Source organism: Equus asinus, chromosome 13 (genome assembly GCF_041296235.1).
Source record: "Equus asinus isolate D_3611 breed Donkey chromosome 13, EquAss-T2T_v2, whole genome shotgun sequence".
Taxonomy (NCBI): Eukaryota; Metazoa; Chordata; class Mammalia; order Perissodactyla; family Equidae; genus Equus; species Equus asinus.
Genome location: NC_091802.1, coordinates 39725465 through 39748545, shown reverse-complemented (window position 1 = coordinate 39748545; position 23081 = coordinate 39725465). Strand labels below are relative to the sequence as shown.

The 23081-nt window shown below is 49.4% G+C and overlaps 1 protein-coding gene across 6 annotated transcripts; it reads right to left on the bottom strand.

Moving 5' to 3' along the window:
• Positions 1-53: 53 nt before the first annotated feature.
• Positions 54-21853, bottom strand: GSDMA (gasdermin A). Of its 6 annotated transcripts, XM_070483201.1 has the most exons (14): positions 21701-21853; positions 19653-19816; positions 14979-15078; positions 12013-12231; positions 11650-11830; positions 8226-8391; positions 7011-7107; positions 6447-6494; positions 6009-6035; positions 5457-5477; positions 4632-4786; positions 4048-4162; positions 3242-3315; positions 54-670 (listed from the first exon to the last, which is right to left on the bottom strand). In XM_070483201.1, exons 4-14 carry the CDS (start codon positions 12224-12226, stop codon positions 428-430), a joined length of 1341 nt encoding a protein of 446 aa, XP_070339302.1. In that variant the 5' UTR covers positions 12227-12231; positions 14979-15078; positions 19653-19816; positions 21701-21853; the 3' UTR covers positions 54-427. The 6 variants fall into 6 exon arrangements, with proteins under 6 accessions (XP_070339302.1, XP_070339301.1, XP_070339300.1 ...); XM_070483200.1 differs by lacking the exons at positions 5457-5477; positions 14979-15078 and adding an exon at positions 20170-20283 and having other exon boundaries at positions 21701-21827; XM_070483199.1 differs by lacking the exons at positions 14979-15078; positions 21701-21853 and having other exon boundaries at positions 19653-19805.
• Between the last annotated feature and the right edge of the window lie 1228 nt (positions 21854-23081).

Below are 23081 nucleotides of genomic sequence, written 5' to 3'. Positions count from 1 at the left end.
CAAGTTCAGAATTTCCTTATGATAGATTCTTTAAAGAAAAACACCAAAAGACATTCCATCCAAAGTGAGATAATATTTTCCATTAATTCCAGTAAAGCTTGAATTTTGGAAGCATAAGTGGGAGGGATTGAGATAGGGACTTTATTACTAATTAAATGTTTGGGTTTTGTTGAAATGGTTCATAGTTTTAAAAGTGTGAGCGTTTCTACTTTGGGAAGATTTAAGCATCAGCAGATGGGCTTAGCAGGTTGCAGAGCCAGAGGGGCAGGGAGAGATATAGAGTTGGACGAGTGGAAATTGGTTATCTTGGGTGCTCAGGTAGGGTTTCATCAGCCTGGTGCCTCTGAAATGCCCTTGGGTATTAAGGACACAACCCGATGAAGTAGGGAAGGCATTAGAGAAGCAGGAAGGAGATGGAAAAGGAAAGTTAGGAGGCCTTCGTCAGAAGCTGCAGGATAGAAAGACCAGCATAAAGGGCACAGAGGCGAGGGAGGGTGTCTGGGTCCCACATGTACTGGGGGCCCGATCTCTGTACTTCCAGGCCACTCAGTCCCACTAGGGCCTCTGTGAGGGTCAGTTCCTCTTCTCCAAGGGAGGAGAGCAGGTTAGGTTGCAGGGGGAAAACACCCTCTTTATCCTGTAGGAAATTCTGTTCCATCGTGCTCTCCACCTGGAAGAAACGAAAATAGCATGAAAAGAAAGAACTAGAAACCTCTCTTCCTTTCTCCTAACTCATACAAACACAAAGAGGGCTACTTTTCTCTTATAAAAACTCCCTCCGTTCCATTCCATTCCAACTTCATCTGGACCTTTCACAACCCTGTACAGTGGGCAACACATTTATCTTAGCCCTATTTGACATAAAAGTGAATTGAGGCAGGCTCAGAAACATTAAAAGATTTGCTTGGCAAAGTTGCAGGATATAAAATCAACTTACATAAATCAGTAGCATTTCTATACTCTAATAACGAACTAACAGAAAAAGAACTCAAGAACACAATACCATTCACAACTGCAACAAAAAGAATAAAATACCTCAGGGGTGAATTTAACTAAGGAAGTGAAGGACCTATACAATGAAAACTACAAGGCTTTCCTGAAAGAAATGGATGAGGACATAAAGAGATGGAAAGACATTCCACATACATGGATTGGAAGAATAAACATAGTTAAAATGTCCATACTACCTAAAGCAATCTACAGGTTCAATGCAATCCCAATCAGAATCCCAATGACATTCTTTACAGAAATAGAACAAAGAGTCCTAAAATTCGTATGGGGCAGCAAAAGACCCTGAATTGCTAAAGCAGCCCTGAGAAAAAAGAACACAGTTGGAGGCATCACAATCCCTGACTTCAAAACATACTACAAAGCTACAGTAATCAAAACAGCATGGTACTGGTACAAAAACAGGTGCACAGATCAGTGGAACAGAATTGAAAGCCCAGAAATAAAACCACACATCTATGGACAGCTAATCTTCGACAGAGGAGCTGAGGGCCTACAATGGAGAAAAGAAAGTCTTTTCAGCAAATGATGCTGGGAAAACTGGAAAGCCACATGTAAAAGAATGAAAATTGACCATTCTTTTTCACCATTCACAAAAATAAACTCTAAATGGATCAAAGACCTAAAGGTAAGACCTGAAACCATAAGGCTTCTAGAGGAAAATGTAGGCAGTACACTCTTTGACATCAGTATTCAAAGGATCTTTTTGGACACCATGTCTTCTCAGACAAGGGAAACAATAGAAAGAATAAACAAATGGGACCTCATCAAACTAAAGAGCTTCTTCAAGGCACGGGAAAACAGGATTGAAACAAAAAAGCCCCACTAATTGGGAAAAAATATTTGCGAGTCATATAACCGACAAAGGGTTAATCTCCATAATATATAAAGAACTCACACAACTCAACAACAAAAAAATCAAACAACCTGATCAAAAAATGGGCAGGGGACATGAACAGACATTTCTCCAAAGAAGATATACGAATGGCCAATAGGCACAAGAAAAGGTGTTCATCATCACTGATCATCAGGGAAATGCAAATCAAAACTGCACTAAAATATCACCTTACACCCATTAGAATGACAAAAATAACCAAAACAAAAAGTAACAAGTGTTGGAGAGGTTGTGGAGAAAAAGGATTCCTCATACACTGCTGGTGGGAGTGCAAACTGGTGCAGCCACCATACAAAACAGTATGGAGATTTCTCAAAAAATTAAAAATAGAAATACCATATGACCCAGCCATCCCACTACTGGGTAGCTACCCAAAGAACTTGAAGTCAGCAACTCTAAAAGTCCCACGCACCCCTATGTTCATTGCAGCATTATTTACAATAGCCAAGATGTGGAAGCAACCTAAGTACCCATCAACTGATGATTGGATGAAGAAGATGTGGTATATATATACAATGGAATACTCCTCAGCCATAAAGAAGAATAAAATCGTCCCATTCACAACAACATGGATGGACCTTGAGGGAATTATGTTAAGTGACATAAGCCAGATAGAGAAGGACAATCTCTGTATGACTCCACTCATATGAGCAATTTAAACATGTGGACAAAGAGAACAGATTAGTGGCTACCAGGGGAAAGGGGGGTTAGGAGGTGGGCACAAAGGGTGAAGGGGTGCACCCACAACACGACTGACAAACAATAATGTACAACATATTTCACAAGAAATTTCACAAGATTGTAAACTATCATAAACTCAATTAAAAAAAAAAGATTTGCTTGGGGCAGTCTGGTGACGTAGTGGTTAAGTTCATGCACTCTGCTTCCATGGCCCGGGGTTTGCAGGCTCAGATCCCAGGTGCAGACCTACACACTGCTCATCAAGCCATGCTGTGGTGGCATCCCATATACAAAAGAGAGGAAGATTGGCACAGATGTTAGCTCAGGGCTAATCTTCCTCACCAAAAAAAAAAAAAAAAAAAAAAAAAGATTTACTCATATCACTCGGCTAGAAATAGCAAAGCTAGAGTTTTCTGCCTCTTCTCCAAAGATAGGCTGAAAAACCCAGATAATTGCCCAGAAGTTCACTCTTCTACCTCTAGTTGTGAAATAGCAAAAAGGAAGAAACGTGGAGAGAAATCAGAAGTGGGCATGAGCTCCTGGGATAAGACAGAAACCCTCTAGGATGGTTCTGTCATTAGGCTAAATCTATATCTTTCCGCTGGTTCTAGCTTAGTCCCTCCCAAACTCTCCTGAGCATCTGCCCTCTTTTCTCACCAGCTTTAGCTGCACGGGCAGGATCTTTTTCTCCATGGATTTTACAAGCAGCTTCTGTTGGGCTTCATTTAGCTCTGGAGAAAAAAGCAGAGAAAGAGATGGGTGGTGTTGGTGCAGAGGGGACTACAGATGTCACATGGATGCACTTCCAGAGTTTCAGCATTAATTAGTTCCTACATTCACCCACGGTTGAATGCCTGCTGTATGCCAGGCACCTTTGCTGGGTGTGTTAGGTAAAAGTCGTACTCCCTTCACACAGAGAACTTGCAGTCTAGTGGAGGAGACAAAGCAAGGTGCCATTACAACACAGGGTGGAAAGGAGCCTGCGCTGAGGGGTCTACTTGAGTCTTGGTGTTTGAAGGTAGGCTTCTTAAGGGAACAACGATCTCGGCTTCCCCTGAAGGACCAAAGAGTTTTTCTTAGTGGGGGAATGTTTCATGCAGAGGGAAGAAGAGAATTCAGGGGCAAGACCAGAAGATGTTATACTCTGAAATTAAAGCTAACATATATTGATATAAAAGTGATGAGCTTAGCTATATGGAGAAGTTGTAAATATGTGGCTGATGAAACTAGGGTTATTTGCCAACCTCTGTTAGCAAGACTAGGCCATCTTCTCAGACTGTCCAAGGTGACCCAGTGAATCCTTAGGAATGAAACCAATTTTTTGAAATGTAGAGATAAACTACTTAACTGTGGTATAATTTGCCTGGCATTCATTCATTCATTCATTCATATTTTTGGGAATTCATTCAGTGATTCATTCCTGTCACTGAAAAAGTATACAAAAGACCTTATTCCCCACTTACCTGTTAGCGCTCCAAGGAAATAGAGGATGGCACCCGTAGCCTCCTTTGATAGTAGGACATCTTTTGGGAGTGCTTCCAGGGTCACTTCATGTCCTTTGTCCAGAGCCCCTTCAAGCTGTGGGGAAAGGTGGGCGACCACTTAAGATAACATGGTCAGGAGGCCAGCACCGTGCCTGGCACAAAATAATCCCTTGAGATGTGTTAACTGGCTCCCATTTCCTCATTTCTCTTTCTAGGTATCAAGTCCTGAAAAGTATTGGAGTCCTGGATTCCTTGGTCCCTGAGCCTTGGACTCAGGAAATAAAAGGTTCCAGCCCCCTTCCAGGAGGGGGCCCTGCTGGCCTGCTGCCTACGCTCCGTCCCTCAGGAAGGAGCATGTGCCTTGGGGAAATCTGCATTCTTGGCCCTTTCACAGAGTCACAAAGGGAGCAGCAGTGGCCTGGAAGTCTGGGGGGCACTTGGCCAGCCTTGGGAAAGGCATCCACCATCTGTCAGTGTCAGATCACCCACCAGTTGCAACGCCCACACACACCTTCACCAAAACCTGCCTTCTCCATGCCTCTCAACCTTCCACTGGGCCTCACCGTGAGCTCCAGGTCTTGTAGCTCTTTTTTCTTCCCTAGAAGTTTGCTAAGGAAGGTGAGCAGGGAGCTTCGCCCTACTTGGCTCAGCTTCTCCACTTCTTGGGTCTCTCTTTGAACCTCTTCTTTCAGTGTCCTGAAGTCCTTGTGTATGTCCCCTATGGGGACAGTGAACATGGCAAACAAGCCACCCTCCATCTGGCACCCTCCCCATTCAGTCAGCATTCTCTCTCAAGGCACTCAGGCCTCCTCAGTTCCCCATGCTCTGCTCCCAGCTTGAGCCTCATCTCTCTTTTTTCTTGACCAAGGAACGTGGTTATGAAGTCATCCACCAGGCCCGAATAGAGGAGTTGGGGGTAGGGTAGGGTAACGAGGTGGACCTGGACCCCTATTATCATCTAAGGCAGCAGTTAATTCTCCTGAGATCCCAGGTCCCACCCCTATCAGTAGACAATTGACTTCCCTTTCTCTTAGACTCCTGCTAAAAGTTGAGAAGGAAGGTCTATTTCTCCTTTTCATGAGTTAGTTGGCAAAGAAGAATGACTTTGGTGACTGAGTGAAGGCCAGAATGGGACCATTCCAGAGAGCAGTGGGTCTGTATCCAGGGATGTGGGTGGATCGGGGTAGCTTGAACCTAGATGGCTTGACCATCTGGGGGCCTGGCGTCCTAGGAATCTGTCCAGCTCGCCTTGGAGAGAATGGCTTCCTGGAAGTGGCCCCAATCCCCAGGACCTGGGACTCAGCACTTGTCTTCCTGTCCCTCCACCCCAATGCTTCTCCCACTGCCTTCATGCCAAAGCCTTGAGAGAAATTCACAAAATTCCTTACCAACATCAGATGCCTGGATAACTGAGGGGAAAAAACCCAAAATGATAAGAATGTAATCCTTCAAAACAGTAGCCATACCCAGGGGATGAGACATTAATGGGGGTTAGGAAATAGATCCTTTTTTCTGGGATATCCCAGCCATCTTAAGGGTACTCTTGCTCTATTCATGGGAGGCAGGAATGGGTCAGGAGAGAAGCTAATGCAATGTGGAAAGGCGCACCTGGATTGAGTTGGCATGACTGTGGCTCATCGGCTCCTGCCCTGGGTGCTGGGCGGCAGAGTTGCAGATGTGTGAGTAACAGGTTATCACTACTAGGCCCTCGAGGACAGGGGTCTGAGGCATCAGACCACCTGGGTATCTTGTCCAAAGACTTTCCCCTTCCACTGCTTTTTCCTAAGCTGTTGGACTTTCTGCCACGTTTTGGGGACAATTGTTTCCTGAGACCTGCTCTGCCATGTTCCCTGTCAGTCCCAAGGAGAAGGGAAGAAAAAGATGGGAGTTCTAAAATTCTGAGTCAAGAAAGTTGCAGTGAAATGGCAGGAAACACTTACAGATGAACTTCTCCTCTTCTGGCTTTTCTGAAGACAGAAACAATGCACATATGTCAGCATAAAACCTCTTTGAGCCTTTTTATCTAGAGCAGTTGTCAAGGCAGCTTTATCAGTGATCATTATAAAAGCACATGGAGATTACATTAGCTCATCCGCCCCCACAATTTGGGAACACACTCTGTCTCCAAATCTTATTTCCGCCTCTGACTGTGCCTTCCGGTCTCTGTCTTTGTGTTCCTTTGTCTCTCCTGGGCAGTGTTTATATGCCTCTATCTGTCTTTCCTAAAGTTGAGGATCAATATTTTCAGGGACTTGGGAAACCAGATCAGGGGCTCCTTGGGGGCTTATGGTGTACGTTATTAGAGGGTGCAGGATTTTGGCAGCTAATGTCAGGGGTAGGGCAGAAGATGTGGGAAGCCAGGAAGCAATTTCACTTACCTCCGGGAGGGAAGGTTTGCATGCTGTCATTGCAGATATGTGGAATATCTGAAAGGAGGAGAGAGGCAAGGGGACCCTTAACAGCTGCCCCACCTTTTCTTCTCTAGTCTCAAGTCCACAAGCTCTGCTCAGGGCTAGGACCCTGCCCTCAAATGCCTCACCTCATCCCATACTCTACCTCTGTTTCTGGAAGTAATCTTTTCTTCCTCTGTAAATCTTTTCCCATGATTACACTATTTTCTCCCTTGCATTCTAGTACTGGTGTCTGTGTCTGTTTCTTCCGTTGGCCACAGACTTCTTGAGAGCAGAGGCTGTGCTTGTTCATCTCTGTGCCCCCTTCCCGGAGCCGACACAGTGCCTAGTGCACAGGAGATGCTCAGGACCCAGGAGTCCCACCACTCCCTGTCCAGAGTGGCCTCTGCAGTCTGTCCCTGGCAGTGGGACCACAATGCAATACACTCCTTCACTCAATCCCTGACACTGCCACAGGAGGGGACCAGAATGCCTCAGTACTGGTGCGGGTAATTCCTATCTTGAGGGGAGAAAATGCCAGTTTCTGCTCACCCCACTCATCTTTGCCTTTGACCATCAGCTGTCTCACTCGAAACGCCAGGATGCAGCCCTTGGGGATGGTTACAGCCTCCTTGTGGTTTATGGATCCCTAGGGTTAGACAATGACAATTTGTGAATCCACAGAGATTCTAAATATGAGACATGGGAAGTGGGGCTTGGGAAGGGTAAGTGGAGGACCAGGCCTGAGTGCCTGTGGGGAGATGAGAAGTTGGGAACCCTCCACTGGTGTCCCTGATCACCTTTCCACCCAGTCTGGGCTCCCTGGAGTGAGCTTCAAAGCCCTTTTGTTCATTTCCACTGATCATATCTCTAACCGTCTGGATTGCTCTTCCTGGTTCAGACATGAAGGAACTTGGCAGACCTGCTCCATTACCTGCCTGTGCATCCCTGTCAGACCTTAGAGCTTCCATCCAGGCCCTGGTTCCTTCTTCCTCTTTGCCATCTGTCCCAAGCTAACCTCCTCCAGGAAGCCTTCCATGACTAATCCCTACTCCCAGTTCCAACTCATCCTTGAATATTTATACAAAATAGACATAGGTATGGGGCTGGCCCCGTGGCCGAGTGGTTAAGTTCGCGCGCTCCGCTGCAGGCGGCCCAGTGTTTCGTCGGTTTGAATCCTGGGCGCGGACATGGCACTGCTCGTCAGACCACGCTGAGGCAGCGTCCCACATGCCACAACTAGAGGAACCCACAACGAAGAATACACAACTATGTACCGGGGGGCTTTGGGGAGAAAAAGGAAAAAATAAAATCTTAAAAAAAAAAAATAGACATAGGTATGTAGAACACTACTTACTTATATTGAATTTTCCAAGTCTGTGTTCTCTGGGCTTTAACCTATGTGTTTCCTCCATGAGACTGAGAACTTTCTGAGAGCAAGGATATCCCTCCTATGGGTGGGGAGCACCAGGGGGAAAACCCACGACTATCTGTTTCCTCTTCCTCAATATTCCCTGTGGCATCTGGCGCAGAGATCTGCCCACACTGGGCACCACTGACCAGAGAGGGGATGTGTGTCTGGCAACTGGCATCAGAATCTTGAAGAGCAGGAAGAAACAGTGGGTCCTTTTCAGTCTCCTGGGTGGGCACTGATGGGGCAAAGTTCATGTAGCCTCTGAGGAGAGGCTGAATATAAGAGTGTGTGTGTGTGTGTGTGTGTGTGAGAGAGAGAGAGAGAGAGAGAGAGAGAGAGAGAGAGAACCAAACCTGTAGCCCCAGTGGGGCGAAGAATGGGAGGGAGAAGCAACCCTCTGCCTTGCCAGCTCTCTCCAGAGTGACCTCCTGCACGGTCTCCACCACCTCCATCACCACATACAGGTTCTCTCCTCGATTTCGCATCTCCTTCAGGAACAGGTGCTCTGCTGACAACTTCCTGTGGGGGAGAAACATAAAGGAATCTTCAGAGCTTCTCCTCACCTCGACCGCGCCCTTCTCTTTTCTTCTGTCATTCCCAGGAGCGAGGCGTGGTGGAGTCAGGGGAAGGGTGAGGACGCTGAAGGAAGACCAGGTGGGAACTCAGATTTCCCACTTACCAGCAGGGCAGCTTCTCTGAGTTCTGGTTGCCTCACATATAAAATGGGGATAATGACACCTACCTCCAGGGTTGTTGAGAGAGAAACTGGGTAATCATCTGGCAGAGCACCTGGCGCAGAACACGGTCTCATGGTTGCTTGTCTCCCTTTTTCCTGAGCCCAGGGATGGATTCCCCTCCCTTTGCTCCCTGTTCTTAGCCCTGTTAATCTCTGCTGGGATCCTATCTCTCCATCTCTCATCCTCTCGCTATTATACAAACATGTCCTTTGATGGTGCTCCTCCCTCAAATTACCATTCTGTTTCTTTCCTTCAGTTTGTTGGCAAATAGCTCAAAAGATATGCTCATATCCACCGTCTATACTTCCTTACTGCCCACTCCTAAGTTCCTTATAATTTGGCTTCTATTTGCACTGTTCAGTGGAAATTACAATGACCTCCCACCCACCAGACTCCAAGACCTTCCCTAATGCTGTGCAGCGTTGGACCTGCTGTCCAAATCCTCTGTGCGACAGTGTCTCCTCCTGGTTTCCCATCACACAGGACCGCCCTGGTTCTGCTCCCATCTCTCTGGCTTCTAACTCCTATCCATGTGTCTGCATCTCATTTTCTAGTTTCTTTGGTTCCCTACAATTTTATGTTCTCTAAGATTCTGTTCTCAGTTCTCTGCTCTCTGAACTCCCTCCCACAGCTTTCCCCCCATTCCTATAGTTTTTGTTTATGTTGCTGACCACCACGTGTGTACTTCACCTTGACTTCTCTCCTGAGCTCCATGCCCTCATTTCCAACTACCTTTAAATTTTTTTTATTTTTATTTATTTATTTACTTTAGATTGGCACCTGAGCTAACACCTGTTGCCAATATTTTTTTTTTTCTTCTTTTTCTTCTTCTCCCCAAAGCCCTCCAGTACATAGCTGTATATTCTAGTTGTAGGTCCCTCTGGCTCTGCTATGTGGAATGCCACCTCAGCATGGCTTGATGAGTGGGGCTAAGTCTGTGCCCAGGATTCGAACCAGTGATACCCTGGGTCACCAAAGCAGAGCGTGCGAACTTAACCACTCGGCTACAAGGCTGGCCTCTGAAAACTTTTTTATGATTGAGATATAATTGACATGCAACATTGTATTAGTTTTAGGTGTACAGCATGATGATTTGATATAAGCTTATATTGAAAAATGATCACTACAATAAGTTTAGTTAACATCCATCATCACTCATAGTTACAAATTTTTTTCTTGAGATGAGAACTTTTAAGATCTACACACTTAGCAAATTTCAAATATGTAATCTGGTATTGTTAACTATAGTAAATCCCAACTCCCTTTTGAACACTCTCAGCTGATGTCTCAGTGAAGCCACAAACTCAAAACGTCCAAAAGGAACTCACAATCTTTCTCTCCAAATATGCTTCTAAACTCTGTCTTCCTGTTTCTATTAATGTCATCACTTGGGTCAAATCTCAGCGTCATTTTTTAAATTCTTATATATTTATTTACTTGTTTTAATAAAAATTGTATATATTTAAGGTATGCAATGTGACGTTTTGATATACATATACGTAGAGAAATGGTTACTACAGTCAAGCTAATGAACATATCTTTCTCCTCCCATAGTTACTATTTTTTTGAGTGTGATGAGAGCACCTAAAATTTACTCTTCGCAAATTTCCAGGATATAATGTAGAATTATTACCCAGAGTCATCATGCTGTACACTTGAGCTCTATCAGAGTGATCCTCTCCCTCAATCAGTGGCCAAGTCCAGCCCATTCTGTCGCGCCAGAGGCCGAGCATCCCTTCCTCCCTCTTCATTCGGAGTGCTCTTCAAGCTCAGGTCCTCCTTTTACATGTCTGATGAACAATGGAACAGTGTCTTGCCTGATCTGCCTGCTTCAAACCCCTGTCCCTTGTCCTCTATCTGACACACTTCCTCCACCTGGCCAGATTAATCATGACACAAATCAGAGCATCGTCAGGGTTTCCCTGGTGCCTAAAAATAGTTCCATGTCCTTGACTGGTCACCTGGGTCCTCCATGATCTGGGCCCCCCTACATCTCCCACTTCTCCACTCATAGCTCTTCTGCTCTTGCCAAAGTGGCTATTCGTGGTCCCCATAGGTTTTGCGGTTTCTTGCGCATGTGCCCTTATAATGTCCTTCTCTCGGCCCTGCATGTCCAGTTTCTACTCATCTTTCAAGGCCTAGATCATGGGCTGCCTCCTCCATGAAGTCTTTCTTCATTTTCCCAGCCAGAAGTTCCTCTGACTTACCACGAAACTCAGGCATAGCTCTCCTATGGCACGTACCACTGCTTGCCTTGGATTATAGTTACTGTTGTACATTTTCCTTCATACTCCTAATCACAAGATTGTTAGACAAGACATTCTAGTGCACCCCAGCACCTAGTAGGGTGCTTTGCACTCAGTGAGGTGACATACATGTTTACTGGGTGACTTCCCAAGCACCCCAGCCCTTCCTTCCTGCCTCCTCAGTCCTCACCTCCTTCTTTCAACCACTACTTAACTACTTAAAAGTCAGCCTCCCAGTCAAGCCAAACATCTGAGGTGCCCAGCATCAATGTCACATCTGCCACACCCTTTGTGCTGCTAGGGCAGCATTCCTGAGGGTTGCCTGGCGTGTGTAGGGGGCTGGGCGGAGGCTTCATTTATGGGAGCAGAATGCTGTGCTCAAGCCACAGTAGAGAGCAGTTAAGATCCCTTCCCTCTTCAGGGTATCTCATAGAGTTTTAGGGTAGAAAGGAACCTTAGAGATTTTCAGGCAACCCCATCATTTTTCAGGAAAGAAAATTGAGGTCCCGAGAGAAGTGACTTTTCCAGGATCACACAGCAAGTTAATGGGAACACACTCAGCCTTACGGGTGTGTGACAGTGGGGAGGTGGTACTGGAGGTAGTGGGGAGTGGTTAGAGAATGGCCTGGATGCACCCTCAGGCCGGAAGGGTCATCTTCAAGAACTCCCCTGTGGTGACCATTCAAGCAAAGGTCAGTGTGAAGGTCCTGCCCTTTAACTCAGGGCCCAAAGCACCCTTTCCACGCACCCCCCCCACCCCCATCCTGGTACCCTCTAGCTCTGCTCACTCTCACCTCTCCTGGTGTAAGGTCTCCAGGGCCTTGGGAGACACACTAAGTGTCTGGACCTCCAGGGTGCTGCTCCGGGACAGCCCCGCAGTCCCTGTCACCTTGACTGTCTTTGGCACATCCACCTCTCCCTCCACTCGGGCATCCAGCATGTTCTTAAAGCCAAAGTTCCCAGAGTCTGTTGGGTCTGCAGGAGGGAGAAGACAAAAGGGTCTGGGCTGAGGGGCATCCCTCTTCCCCCGCCTCTTGTGAGAATTTTGGGCTCGTTGAAACCTAACCACATCTGGGCAGAAGGAGCTTCAGGGTCCTCCTCACGGGCCGCTGCCTGGCCCTCATCCCTCAGTACCTAGCCGCATGCGCGAGGCTGACCTGAAGGTGAGCTGCCGGGTTCAAGCACGTCCAGGAGGGTGTAGTCAGTGCGGACATAGCGGGCCCCCCAGAAGAGTGTGCTCTTCCTCTTCCTCAGCACCAGACAGAAGGGGTGGAAGCGCTTGAAGTCTATGAGGCTGTCGAGGGGCGTCAGGTCCCCTCGAGGGTTTAGTTGTCTGGCCAGGGCCCGGGTGACATTTTCAAACATGGTCATTGTCTCTGTGGGGGGAGGAGACAGGAGAGTGACAACTTGGGAGACCAGGACACAGTACGGCCCTTGCAGAAAGGGATCATCCAGCTCAGGATGGGGGTGGGGGGCTGCCCTTAAAGGTGCCTGGATTCTCGGAATATCAGAGCTGAAAGGAACTCAAGGAGTCTCCATTTTATGACGAGAGCTGAAACAGCTTGCCCGAGGTCACCTCCCCTTTCTTTGTCAAGAGCTCTTTTCTCACTCCACACTCATTTTCTTCACAGACTTGGAGCCTGGCTGGAGCGTTTCATTAGCGATGGAAATAAAACTCCTCTCACACAGCTACGCCCACCTTGTCTTCCTCAGAGAACTGTGACAACCAGGACCTGGGGGCCACTGGGGGAGGGAGGCAGCCACCACTGATGCCAAGGGTTTTGGGAGGCAGACGCTGTTCACCTGCCCCAGCTGCCCTTTCTTTTCTTTTCTTCTTTCTTTTTTTTTGGTGAGGAAGGTTGGCCCTGAGCTAACATCTGTGCCAATCTTCCTCTATTTTTTGTATGTAGGATGTCACAGCATGGCTTGACAAGTAGTGTAGGTCTGCACCTGGGATCTGAACCCACGAACCCCAGGCCTCCAAAGCAGAGCACACAAACTTAACCACTACGATACGGGGCCGGCCCCCACAGCTGCCCTTTCTTTGGGTGGAGGTCACTTCCCTGCACCCTTACTTCCCTTGTGCCCACCTCCTGGCTCATGGGTGTGGATAGACCCACTTCTTCCCAGGTACTGCCCAACAGATCCAGGCATTTTGATGCTCTTTGTTTTGCCCCCTCTGTATATAATGCCCCCCTCCCAATCTAAAGAATCTCTATTCACCCTTTAAGACTCAATTCAGGTCACCTCCTCTGTGACCCCCTCCCTCTCCCCTTCAGGCAGCCAGTGACCCCACCCTGGGTTCCCAAAGCACTTTGTACCTGCCCTCCTGAAACACCTGCAGCTTCATGTTGTTATGATCTGTTCATCTGACTGTCTCGCCCACTTGACTGTGACCTCCCACAGGGCAGGGAATGAGTCTTAGTCATCTCTGTAGCATCAGCACCAAGTACAGTACCTGGCAGAGACTTGGAGCTTGGCAAATGTGTGTGGAAAGAATGAATGAACAACTGAATCAATGGATGTGTCTGGGGAGATGTACGCAGGGGTGAGAGGGCCCTGGAGAACGTGGGGACTGTGAGGGCCTGAGGTTCCCGCCTTGGGCCTCTGTCTTGGAGGTTCAAGTCCAGGTGCTCTGGCTGGGAAGCCAGCTGGCACAGCCGGATTGTCACTGTGGGTGGAAGAGGACACACCAGCTGGCCTGGAACTGCCTCCCTTCCCCCATGGGCAGCTCACAGAGTCAGGGAAGCAGGAGGCACACGCACAGATGTGTGGGGCGGTTCTGCCAACAACATGAGCTCCAACGTACTTATTTTATCCCTCATTCCTGAGAGGGCCAGGATGGGACAGGACAACCTCTTGGGGCCAGCTGGATGCACCTGGGAAGGGCTTGGGTGACTGCTGTCTCCTCCTCACCAGAGAGATGCTCACAAGGCCAGCTCTCCCTTCCCTCCCCAAGGCCTATCAAGATACCACCCCACTGTGCTCTGGGGGACTCCTAGACCCTTCTTGTCCCACCCACGTTCTTGTTCATCTCTAGAACACCCCCTGCACCCTCTGCTGTCATCAAGTTCTTACCAGGGAGCGATGCTAGGTCCTGTCCGGCAGCTGGGTATGGGGTGAGAGCCCGGGCTCACTAGGTCTGTAGGTTAGAGAGTGACTGTCCCGCACCAGGACAGGCTGCTGCTTTATGCCTCTGTGGAGGCAAGGATGTAGGCTTCGAGGGACCCCGCCTGCTCCAGTGACCCCACCCCTCTTCTTCTCCACTTCTGGGAGAACAGCATCAACCTGTTCCACATGTGCTCTGCCCCAGGCCCTGGGCACTGGCCTTCTGAGGGCTGAGGGGGTGGGTGGGGTGCTGCTAGGCAGGTGCCAGCGTGGGTGGGGGGAACCAAGGCTGAGAGAGAGGTCGCAACTGAAGGTTGGCTTGATGGGCTGAGAGGAGAGGCAGGAAGGCACCTTTGGGAGGGACTGCAGAGACAGGCAGTGGGAGTTGGTGTGCGGGTGTGCATGTGTGTGATGAGGGAAGGCATCTCTGTTCTGTTATCATCATGGTCATCAGGAAGCATCTAAGATTCATGATGAGAACTTGTGGGTGTGATCAGAAATCCTGTGTATCTTCAGATTCCAGCAGAAAGCAGAGCAGCTGGAAAGTTGTCCTCCATCTTTTTGCTTGCCAGCCTGCACATTACTACCTCCCTCCATTTGTTTTAGCTGCCTATCCATGTCTGCGGTACCACTAGAAGCATATGTCTGTGTAGGCCGAAATGGAGACAGACCAAACGGTTTTCTGTTGTTTCCTGTTCCACATGTCTGCTCCTCACGGAATATCGTACATACGCATACACACACATACACGGGCAGAGGCATAGTGGAGCTGGTGGAAAAGCCCCAAAAGCATGTCTGCCGTGGGAATTCAGAGGTCTCTCCATAGGTCACTCAGGTCCTGCTCTTATCGTAAGTCCTTGCCTGGAAGGAATTTTAAAGGGGACTTTACACACATGGTCAGGTCTCTAGGTGACAAATCAAGACATTTCCAAGCAAGGCTCCTGGAGTGTTGGGACGTGTGTTTCTGTACGTATGCATACGTAACCTGAATACAACTGAGCCTTCATGTGCTCACCTTGAGGCTCTCTTCAGCATCGTTCGTCAAAAATGAAATGCACCCATGAAAGCAGTGAAAAGTAAGATAGGTTACTTCTGCTGGAGGTTTTCTTGAGGGGCTGGTGGTGAACAGAGAGACAACATCACACTCAGCAAAACTCCCTAAAAACGTAATTATAACACCACCTCTGTCTCCAAAGTCTCATTCAATATGACACCTGCTCTCAAATCTCTCTTCTTCATGTCTTCAGACAAACAAAACAAAACCTTGTCCCTCTGGGGCTCCGGTGCCAGCTCCTATCTTTTGGCTTCCCTCCCTACCCATCCTCTCTATGCCCTCCTGTGCAGCTATCTAACACTCCTCCTTCTACGGCTCCAACCATTTACCTTACCCAAATTCCCTTCCTCCTTGGAGAGGCAGAGTGGGAGCTTGGGTGTGTGGGAAGGTTGTCATTAGTCATTCGGTCCTTGTCACATGTCCACATGTATGCAGAAATGTGTGACATCCTTTCCAGCTCTGTTTTCCTGGTTCTTCCTGGATTTCCATCTCTTCCTCTCTGTATCTCTTAATCAGCACATCGGTGTGAAACCACTGCAACCCAGCATTTGTCCTGGGCTGTGCAGTCTCCCATCCCTTCCTCAGCTCCAGAGAAGGCGGCCCCACTCCCCACCCTTTCACCATTGAGCCCACCATTGCCTCAGTCAGACTTTGGGGAGTTTCTTCCTAGTGTCTGCCCTCCTCCCACTGGCCGCAGGCCAAGGTTTCCAGTCCTGCTTGTCCTCCAAGATCTGGTGAACAGTGGATTCAAGAAGCCACACATGTATCTGCTCTCCCTGAGGACCCAAAAAGTCCATCTAGCCAGCTCTCTCTCCCCTGACCTGGAAGTCTTGCTCCTTTCATTTCCCTTGCCCTCTCTCATTCACTCTGAACTCTACCAGGCCAGTCCTCATTCTCCTTGTCCTGCCCCGACACCACCTCTGCCCCTTGCACCATCCTCCAAATTGCCTAATGGTGTTCCAAGCAGGGGGCTATGAGGGGTCAAGGCAGAGAGAATAAGGGCTCGTGGGGTCGGCCAGGTTGAAGGTCTTGTGATTTTGGAATTAAAATATCCATATTCAGGCTTGTTCCCGTGTTGCTCCTCCTGCCCGGCTAGGATGTCCTGTCTTTTTGTTATATCCTCCCCTGCATAGTCTTAGGGATAGCCCACAGAATCCCTTTAGGGTCCAGTGGCTCTTTCTCCTTAGAGTCCTGGTTTATGTTCTGGGAAATCTGGGACAGAGTTTAAATTGCACTGGAAGAGATTTAAGTTAGACTTAGATGTAAGAACTCTTTAGGTCAATTAAAAGCAACTTAATGTTGAAATAGGGGACTGAGAGGCGGCAGGCTTTGCTCTCTATCTCCCTCTGGTGGTCAATCAAGGGAGGTAACAGGCGATAATCGCCCCTGGATGTGCAGACTAAGCTTGTGATTTGTGAGTGGCTGGTAGGAGGCCGGCATTGGAAAGGGAATTGTCTTAGAGGAAGAAGACCCAGCCACCTGATGGATGGGAACCTGAATGTCTCTCTGACTCAGAGAGTGCGCTGCAGACAGACACAGACATTGGGATCAGGAGTTATTTCCTTACTCATTTTCCTTTCAGTTATTGTTGAGTTTCTCCTCAAGAAGGAGCCAAAGAAGAAAGAGAGAGGGGTAGGCTACTGGAGTTTGGAAGAGTGGGAGGCACTGGTCCTGGCAAAAATGGGAAGCAGCTGGCATTCTGTGAGTTATGAGGGCAGGGAGCAGGTTCAGGAACATGCTTGTAGGGTACGGAGCCCACTTGTAGGGTGTGGGATGTCTGGAGCTTTTGGGGGAAGCGGCCCCTTGCACAGACATACTCCCAGATCTTCCCTGAGTAAAGGGAAATAGAACGGCTAGGAATGAAGACAGGTTGGAATGGGTGCGTGATTGGTGGAGGGGCGGGAAGAAGGCACCCCAAGAATGTTGTGTTTTCTATCTCCCATGGGAGCTTGGAAGTTTTGGGGTGCAGGTCACAGATTGTGAGCTTACTTCTATAAATTATCCTTTCTGAACACAGTAAAACCCCCAGACTCCTTTATTATCCCCTAAAAAACTTTGAAGTTTCTTCCCAAATTCCTGAATCAGCTTTTGAGCCCAAGATGTCTCCAAACTCCCGGATGAGCAAACACTGTTCAGTGTCTTGTGACACTTGTTCAACTCAAAGTCGTGCTGAAGAACAAAAGAAGTGTGTCAAACTCAGCGTCAGCCTTCAAGGTGGTGTCGCCCTCGCTGCCCCCAGCTCTCCACTGCCAGTCCCCCTACCCATCCAGCTGGTTTGGGCAAGAAGGCTACCACCAGCCCCCAGCCCAAACCCAGAGAAGCCTCCTCTGTCAGCTGATCCTCCCAGTACCCCAACTCTTCCTGAGCCCCTGAAGATGCAGCTGGAGCAGATGTTGGAGCTCCTGTTCACTTGATGACTGCTCGGCCCACCTAATGGGACAGAGTCCCCAGATCCTTGTTAAAGATACCGGGTCCCAGATGGAGCCTTTGAAGCCCTGCATCCAAGAGAACTTGGAGCTGAAGCCAACTCTGTTCTCCCCAGCCCTGGTTCCTAGAGCCAGGTATTGTCAGCTAGCATCTGAAAGACGGAAAGGGTAGCATAGATGACAGAGTGCTGACAAGGCATTAGGCTCCCAGGTATAGAGGGGTCCATTCCCTCGTATGTCAATGCCGCAGAATTCCACCAGGGCCTGGGTCACCTTCACCCCAGAAGTCCCTGAGCATCTTGAAGTGAAGATGGAAGAGCCTTGCCTTCCCCTGGAAGAAATTCTAGTCCAGGATGGTCTCCATCTGCACAGTGGAGAGTAAACATCATAGATGCTTTGCATTTGGGGAACCACCAACCTCAGAGATGGTCTTCAGTAAAATTTTCGATTTCAGTCTCTGCCCCCATCCTTGACCCGCTCTCCCCATTAGTGCTCGAGTTGAGCAGAAATGGGTATGGATTAAGAATCTGGAGCTCTGAGTTCTGTAGAGAGCTCTGCGAGGAGCCTGCCGTGTGGCCCTGGAGAAGTACCTTATGCTCTCTGGGCCAGAGTGCTCATCCATGAGTGAGGGAGTGGAGCTGGATGAGCTCCCACATCCCTTCTAGTACTCAAACTCAATTTTACGCTAGTTGTCAGCCCTCACACCCACCCTGCAACACCCAGAGCCCTCACCAGCTTGTCTGTTGCGAAAGGAACCCTTTCTCCACAGACGTGGCCAGCAGCTGCTAGTGCTCCTTGTGCAGCTCTGCATAGGGTAAAGGAGAGGAGCTGGCATGAGGGACAGGGGCATGCTCTCTCCCTCTGCTGGGCAGGGGATTGTAAGGTGACTCTGGGAGCTGGGGCTATCTTGTGTGTGTGTGTGTGTGTGTGTGTGTGTGTGTGTGTTGTGGGGGCAGTAGATTCACTCTTTCCTCTTCAGGAGAGGATGAGAGAAGATTTCTGGGGGGGTATATTCCCCTTTCTTTTGGGAAAAATGGGTTAGGGGTAGGTGGGCTTGCAAATCTTGCCTTTTCCTCAGAGGAGGGGACAACAGGGTTTGAACTCTAATTCACAGTGCTTGTAGCTTGGTACCAGAGCCGGCTTCATGGGTAGGCAACCTGTGACACCACACAGAGCCCCATGCTTGGTTTAATGCTCTGCTGTTGCCATCTTCAATAATAATTCTTAATAATTTTTAAATAAAGAGCCCTGTATTTTTTTTTTTTTTTTTTAGGAAGATTAGCCCTGAGCTAACTACTGCCAATCCTCCTCTTTTCGCTGAGGAAGACTGGCCCTGAGCTAACATCCGGGCCCATCTTCCTCTGCTTTATATGCGGGACACCTGCCACAGCATGGCATGCCAGTGGTGCCATTTGTGCACCAGGGATCCGAACCGGCGAACCCTGGGCCGCCAAAGCGGAACGTGCTCACTCAACTGCAGCGCCACCAGGCAGGCCCAAGAGCCCTGTATTTTTAACTTTGCACTGGGACCCGTAAATTATGTTGCAGGTCCTGCTTGGTACCATTGGGCCTAACCCAGGAAGCCCATCAGTCATGTCAGGACTGACTCCATCCCCACCCTCACCACCCAGAGTCCCTGGCAGATAGAGGATGTACACAGCCAGTATGGGATGCGTTTGCTAGAAGTCTCCTGCAGTCATTCGAGGACTGAGTCTCCAGCCTCTCCCCTTGGACTCCCGGAATCTATGGCTACTTAAGATCCAGGGCCCCATCCACCTGGCAGAGATGAGAAGTGATCAGGTAGGTACTCCTGCTGTTAGAGAGGCAGGGAGCTCCCGGAGGGAAAGGGGGGTGGGTCTCCCCGCTCTGAGTGGGCACTTTCTTGGAGCAGGGGCCCGGTCTCTCCCTCAGCCTAAAGAAGCCTCGCTCCAGTGGACTTGCGAGCTGAGATCTCCCAGGGGAAGGAGGCCGGTCACGCCCCATCCAGCCTGCACCTGGACCCAGTCGCCCATAGCCCCGCCCACGGCGACCGGCCCCGCCCCAGGTTCTCCTAAGCCCCGCCCCACGCTCATCGCCCCCCCTCCCTCCCCTATCCCCCTTCCCAGTTCCTGCGGTCACCACTCGCGCCCGAAACCCCGTGTGTTCCCGGGGCGCCGGCTCCGGCGCGGACTGAACTTTGGGTACAGGACAGTGGTAACCAGGACTCTACCTGTCTCCACCAGCCTTGACATCACCCCAGGCACAGAGGCCCCCTTCTGGTGCTTGGCATCCTCTGCCCTCCCTCCTTAGGGAAAGATGATCATGGCAGGGTCTGATGTGGGGTGCCCAGGGAGCTCAACTCCTTACAGTATTTTCCAGTGGGCATTCAGGATCCTGCAGAGGGAAAAGGGACACACCGAGTTACCATGGGTGACCGCGATAGACGCACTGAGAGCCCCAAGCGAAGAGGCGTCCTCTTGCACCACGGAGCAGCCTGTGGGGGTTAGCTCCAGCCTGCCTAGTACAGGATGGTAGAGGCTGGGGGCAGAGGGAGGACACAGTAAAGGAGCCCAAGAAACTTGTGGCTGGGATCCCAGTCATCAATACATCCTGTCAAAGTCTGAGGGACCCCTCTGCATCCCACCCACCATCACCCCAAGTTTTTGAGAAGGGGCTCTGGACTTGAGTTCCCCACTTGACAGGGTTCTTGCCTTTGCTGGAGAAAGGAGTCTTTGTGTCCCTCTCACCTTCTAAAACTTTGTCCACCCTTTCCCAGCCCCCATCACATTGTGGGGTGGGGGATGAAGAAGAGTCCTTCAGCTTCTCTCACCTTTGGAGGGGAACATTTTCAGCTTCTTGTCCTTGAATGGGGGAGATCAGAAATGGGGCACTGGCCATCACTGAGTCCCTAACTCCTCTTTGCCTTCCCTGGCTGGCTCCCCTCACCACATCTACACACATGTTTGACCTCTGGGAGGCAGGAGGAATGATGAGAGGTGCAGGCACACAGAAAGGGTTGGGAGGGGCCCAGGAGGGGGCTGGGGTCACTAGCTGGTTTTGAGGGCAGCTCAAATGGAATGGAAGACCCCAACCTCCCAGATTTCACCCTGGTTCCAAAGGCCTGGCCCCAGGGCATGGAGACCACCCCTGGGCTGTCTGCCTCCCCTCTTCTTCTTCACATTCCACCCGGAGCACACAAGCTGTTCTGCAGTGACTACTGCTTGAGGCAGGTTGATGGTAGTGTTGGAACTGAGAGAGCCCTGGGGAAAGGCAGGCGGTCAATGGGGTGGAGGGAGATGGGAGAGAAATGAAGAAGGGAACTCTGGCAGTGGGTGGAGCTGCCGGGGGAAAGCACCAGCGGGGGGCGGTGGTGGGGGGTGGTGGTGGTGCATCTCGAAACCTGGATTTTGCTCACAGATTCACCAACAAGCAGTTGGAGAGCCACTGGACTTTCCTGAGGTAGTTTCTTAAACACTATGAAATGGGGACTGCAATAGCAATTTAGCCTACCTCACAGGACCCGTGTGAGATAGTAGAAGGAAAAGTCCTTAGAAAAGAGAAAGTGGCGTTATAAAAGATGAAAATGCTATTGTTAGGGGAACTGGATGAGACCGAGAGGTATGTTAGGATGCCCTAATTATAGGCAAGGATGCAGGGGAGATTCAGGGCTGTGGGAGGGAAGGAGTGGGGCAAGTGTGTATATGGATGGGGGTGGGGCAAAGAAAGCATCTTGGAGATTCCCAACTTAGGACCTCACAGCAGCCAGGAGGGTGATGGGTGCCCCCTCCAGCCTTGCACCCCTTCTCCAGGGTGGCTTCTTTTAGTGTCTCCACAGCCTCAGTTACCACATACAGGTTTCCCTACACTCCTGAAGCTTCTTCAGCTTCCTGTGGTAGGTGGGGTGGGGCTGGCTCTGAGTGGGTGGAGCCCTCTTTCCTGACCATATCTGGCTCCCTCAGTTGCACCCCTGGGCCCACCCTGGTTTCTCTTTACTTCTCCCTCATCCCATCCCCTTAGAAAGAGAGAGAGAGAGAGTGAGTGTGTGTGTCCATGTCCCAGAGGGACAGGGGCCCTGTGTGTTCTAGTCCCGATTCTTCCCTGACTCCCTGTGTGACCTTGGATAACTCACTGCTCCTCTCTGGACCCTTTTGTAAAACGAGGATCCTCACCAGCTCTGATATCTGTGTGGCTCTGGGTGGGGGCATGGCCCTCAGTGCCCACCCCTCTCAGCTGGCCTGGAATCCTCAGCCTGCCTCCCCATCCCACCCTGGAGCTCACCTCTTCTTAGGTTTTCCAGATCCTTCACAATGCTGAGGTTTTGGTTGTCCAGGGAGTTTTGACATTTGCCCCCATCTGTGACAGAGAGACTTGCCGGGAGCCCTGAAAGTGCAATCTTGGTGACCTTGGAGTCTTTTCTTGGTTCTACAGGACAGACACACCCTTGTGTTTGTTCCCACACATCCTTTGCAGGAACCTCCCCTAATCGACTCTGCATGATAAATTGCCCCCGATCCCAAAAGTGAGTGAGAATTGAGGGCTGACTTCAGACGTTAGTTTTAGTATGAGGCTTAAGTTTGTTTTTTTTTAATGTTCTAAAAGAGGAATATAGGAATCATCAGAAGTGCAGAAATGAGTGTTATGACTGGGAGGAGATAAACTGGATTCCAGGGACCTGAGGCAGGCGTGGATGTGGTGGTGGTTGTGGGACATTAAAGGGGGACAGGGAGAGAGGAATGGAGAAGAACCATGATGTGCTAACTCCAACAGCTGGAGACTCCAGAGCCATCTTCATATATCTGAAGGGCTGTTATATTCAAGAGAGATTGTGCTTGCTCCGCACAGCCCCAGTGGCAGATCTTGGACCCACAGGAGGAAGGAACAAGGAAATAGGCCGGGTAGAATGAGCATTTTCCAACAGTCGTTCTGTATTACTTCTGCCCTACAGGAGGGAAATTTTCATTGCTCCCCGCCCCTGCAAGTGGACACTCTAAGATCTGACCTTTTTGCAGGTAATTCGAAGTCAATGTGATTAATATTATGCATTTTGCCAATGCCCATAGGCCCCTTTGAGGCAGGGAGAATCATTTGTCCACACAGGGCCATTTAGAAGATACTAAAACGGTCTACTGCAATGCGTTTTGAATTCTTATAAATACTTTTAATAATGTGCCTCCCTGCTCTCTGGCTGTTGTTTCTCACTGCTGTTATTCTGACTAGCTGTTATATACTTTTTGCTCCTTCAGATATACTGCTTCTGATCTGTTGCACGCAGGAAACTGTAGTGTCAAAATTATTAGAACTCTATGTAAAATAAAATTTCAAAAAATGCGTAAAATAAATGGGTTGGTGAGTGAATGCTCCTGTGAACAAAGTTTATGAACGTTGGTTGGTGTTTGCTTTAGCCGCACCTTCTGGGCTCACATGGCCCCTGTGTTCACCTCTGTCACCCAGGCTGTCATCACTGATCCACTAACCAAGGATAGGCGCCATGACTTCCTCATCTTTGTATCTGCAGTACCTGGCACATGGTAGTAACTCAATAAATGTTTGTTGAATGAAATAGTGGATTTGTGGTGGCATCCGTTTTGGCAGCTCAGAGGCCTTGCTCTGCATTGTTCTCTGCCTTCCTGGTTTGAGGCAACATTCCTGGTAGGCAGGC

What these genes read in the sequence shown, in the direction of transcription:
- GSDMA (XM_070483199.1), bottom strand. Translation starts at nt 19,674, where the DNA reads ATGTCAAGGCTGGTGGAGACAG. An exon ending in TCGCCCCACTGGGGCTACAG is followed by an intron (nt 7,108 to 8,225) that starts GTTTGGTTCTCT and finishes GTCTAACCCTAG; the next exon opens with GGATCCATAAACCACAAGGA. An exon ending in GCAAACCTTCCCTCCCGGAG is followed by an intron (nt 6,036 to 6,446) that starts GTAAGTGAAATT and finishes TTCTGTCTTCAG; the next exon opens with AAAAGCCAGAAGAGGAGAAG.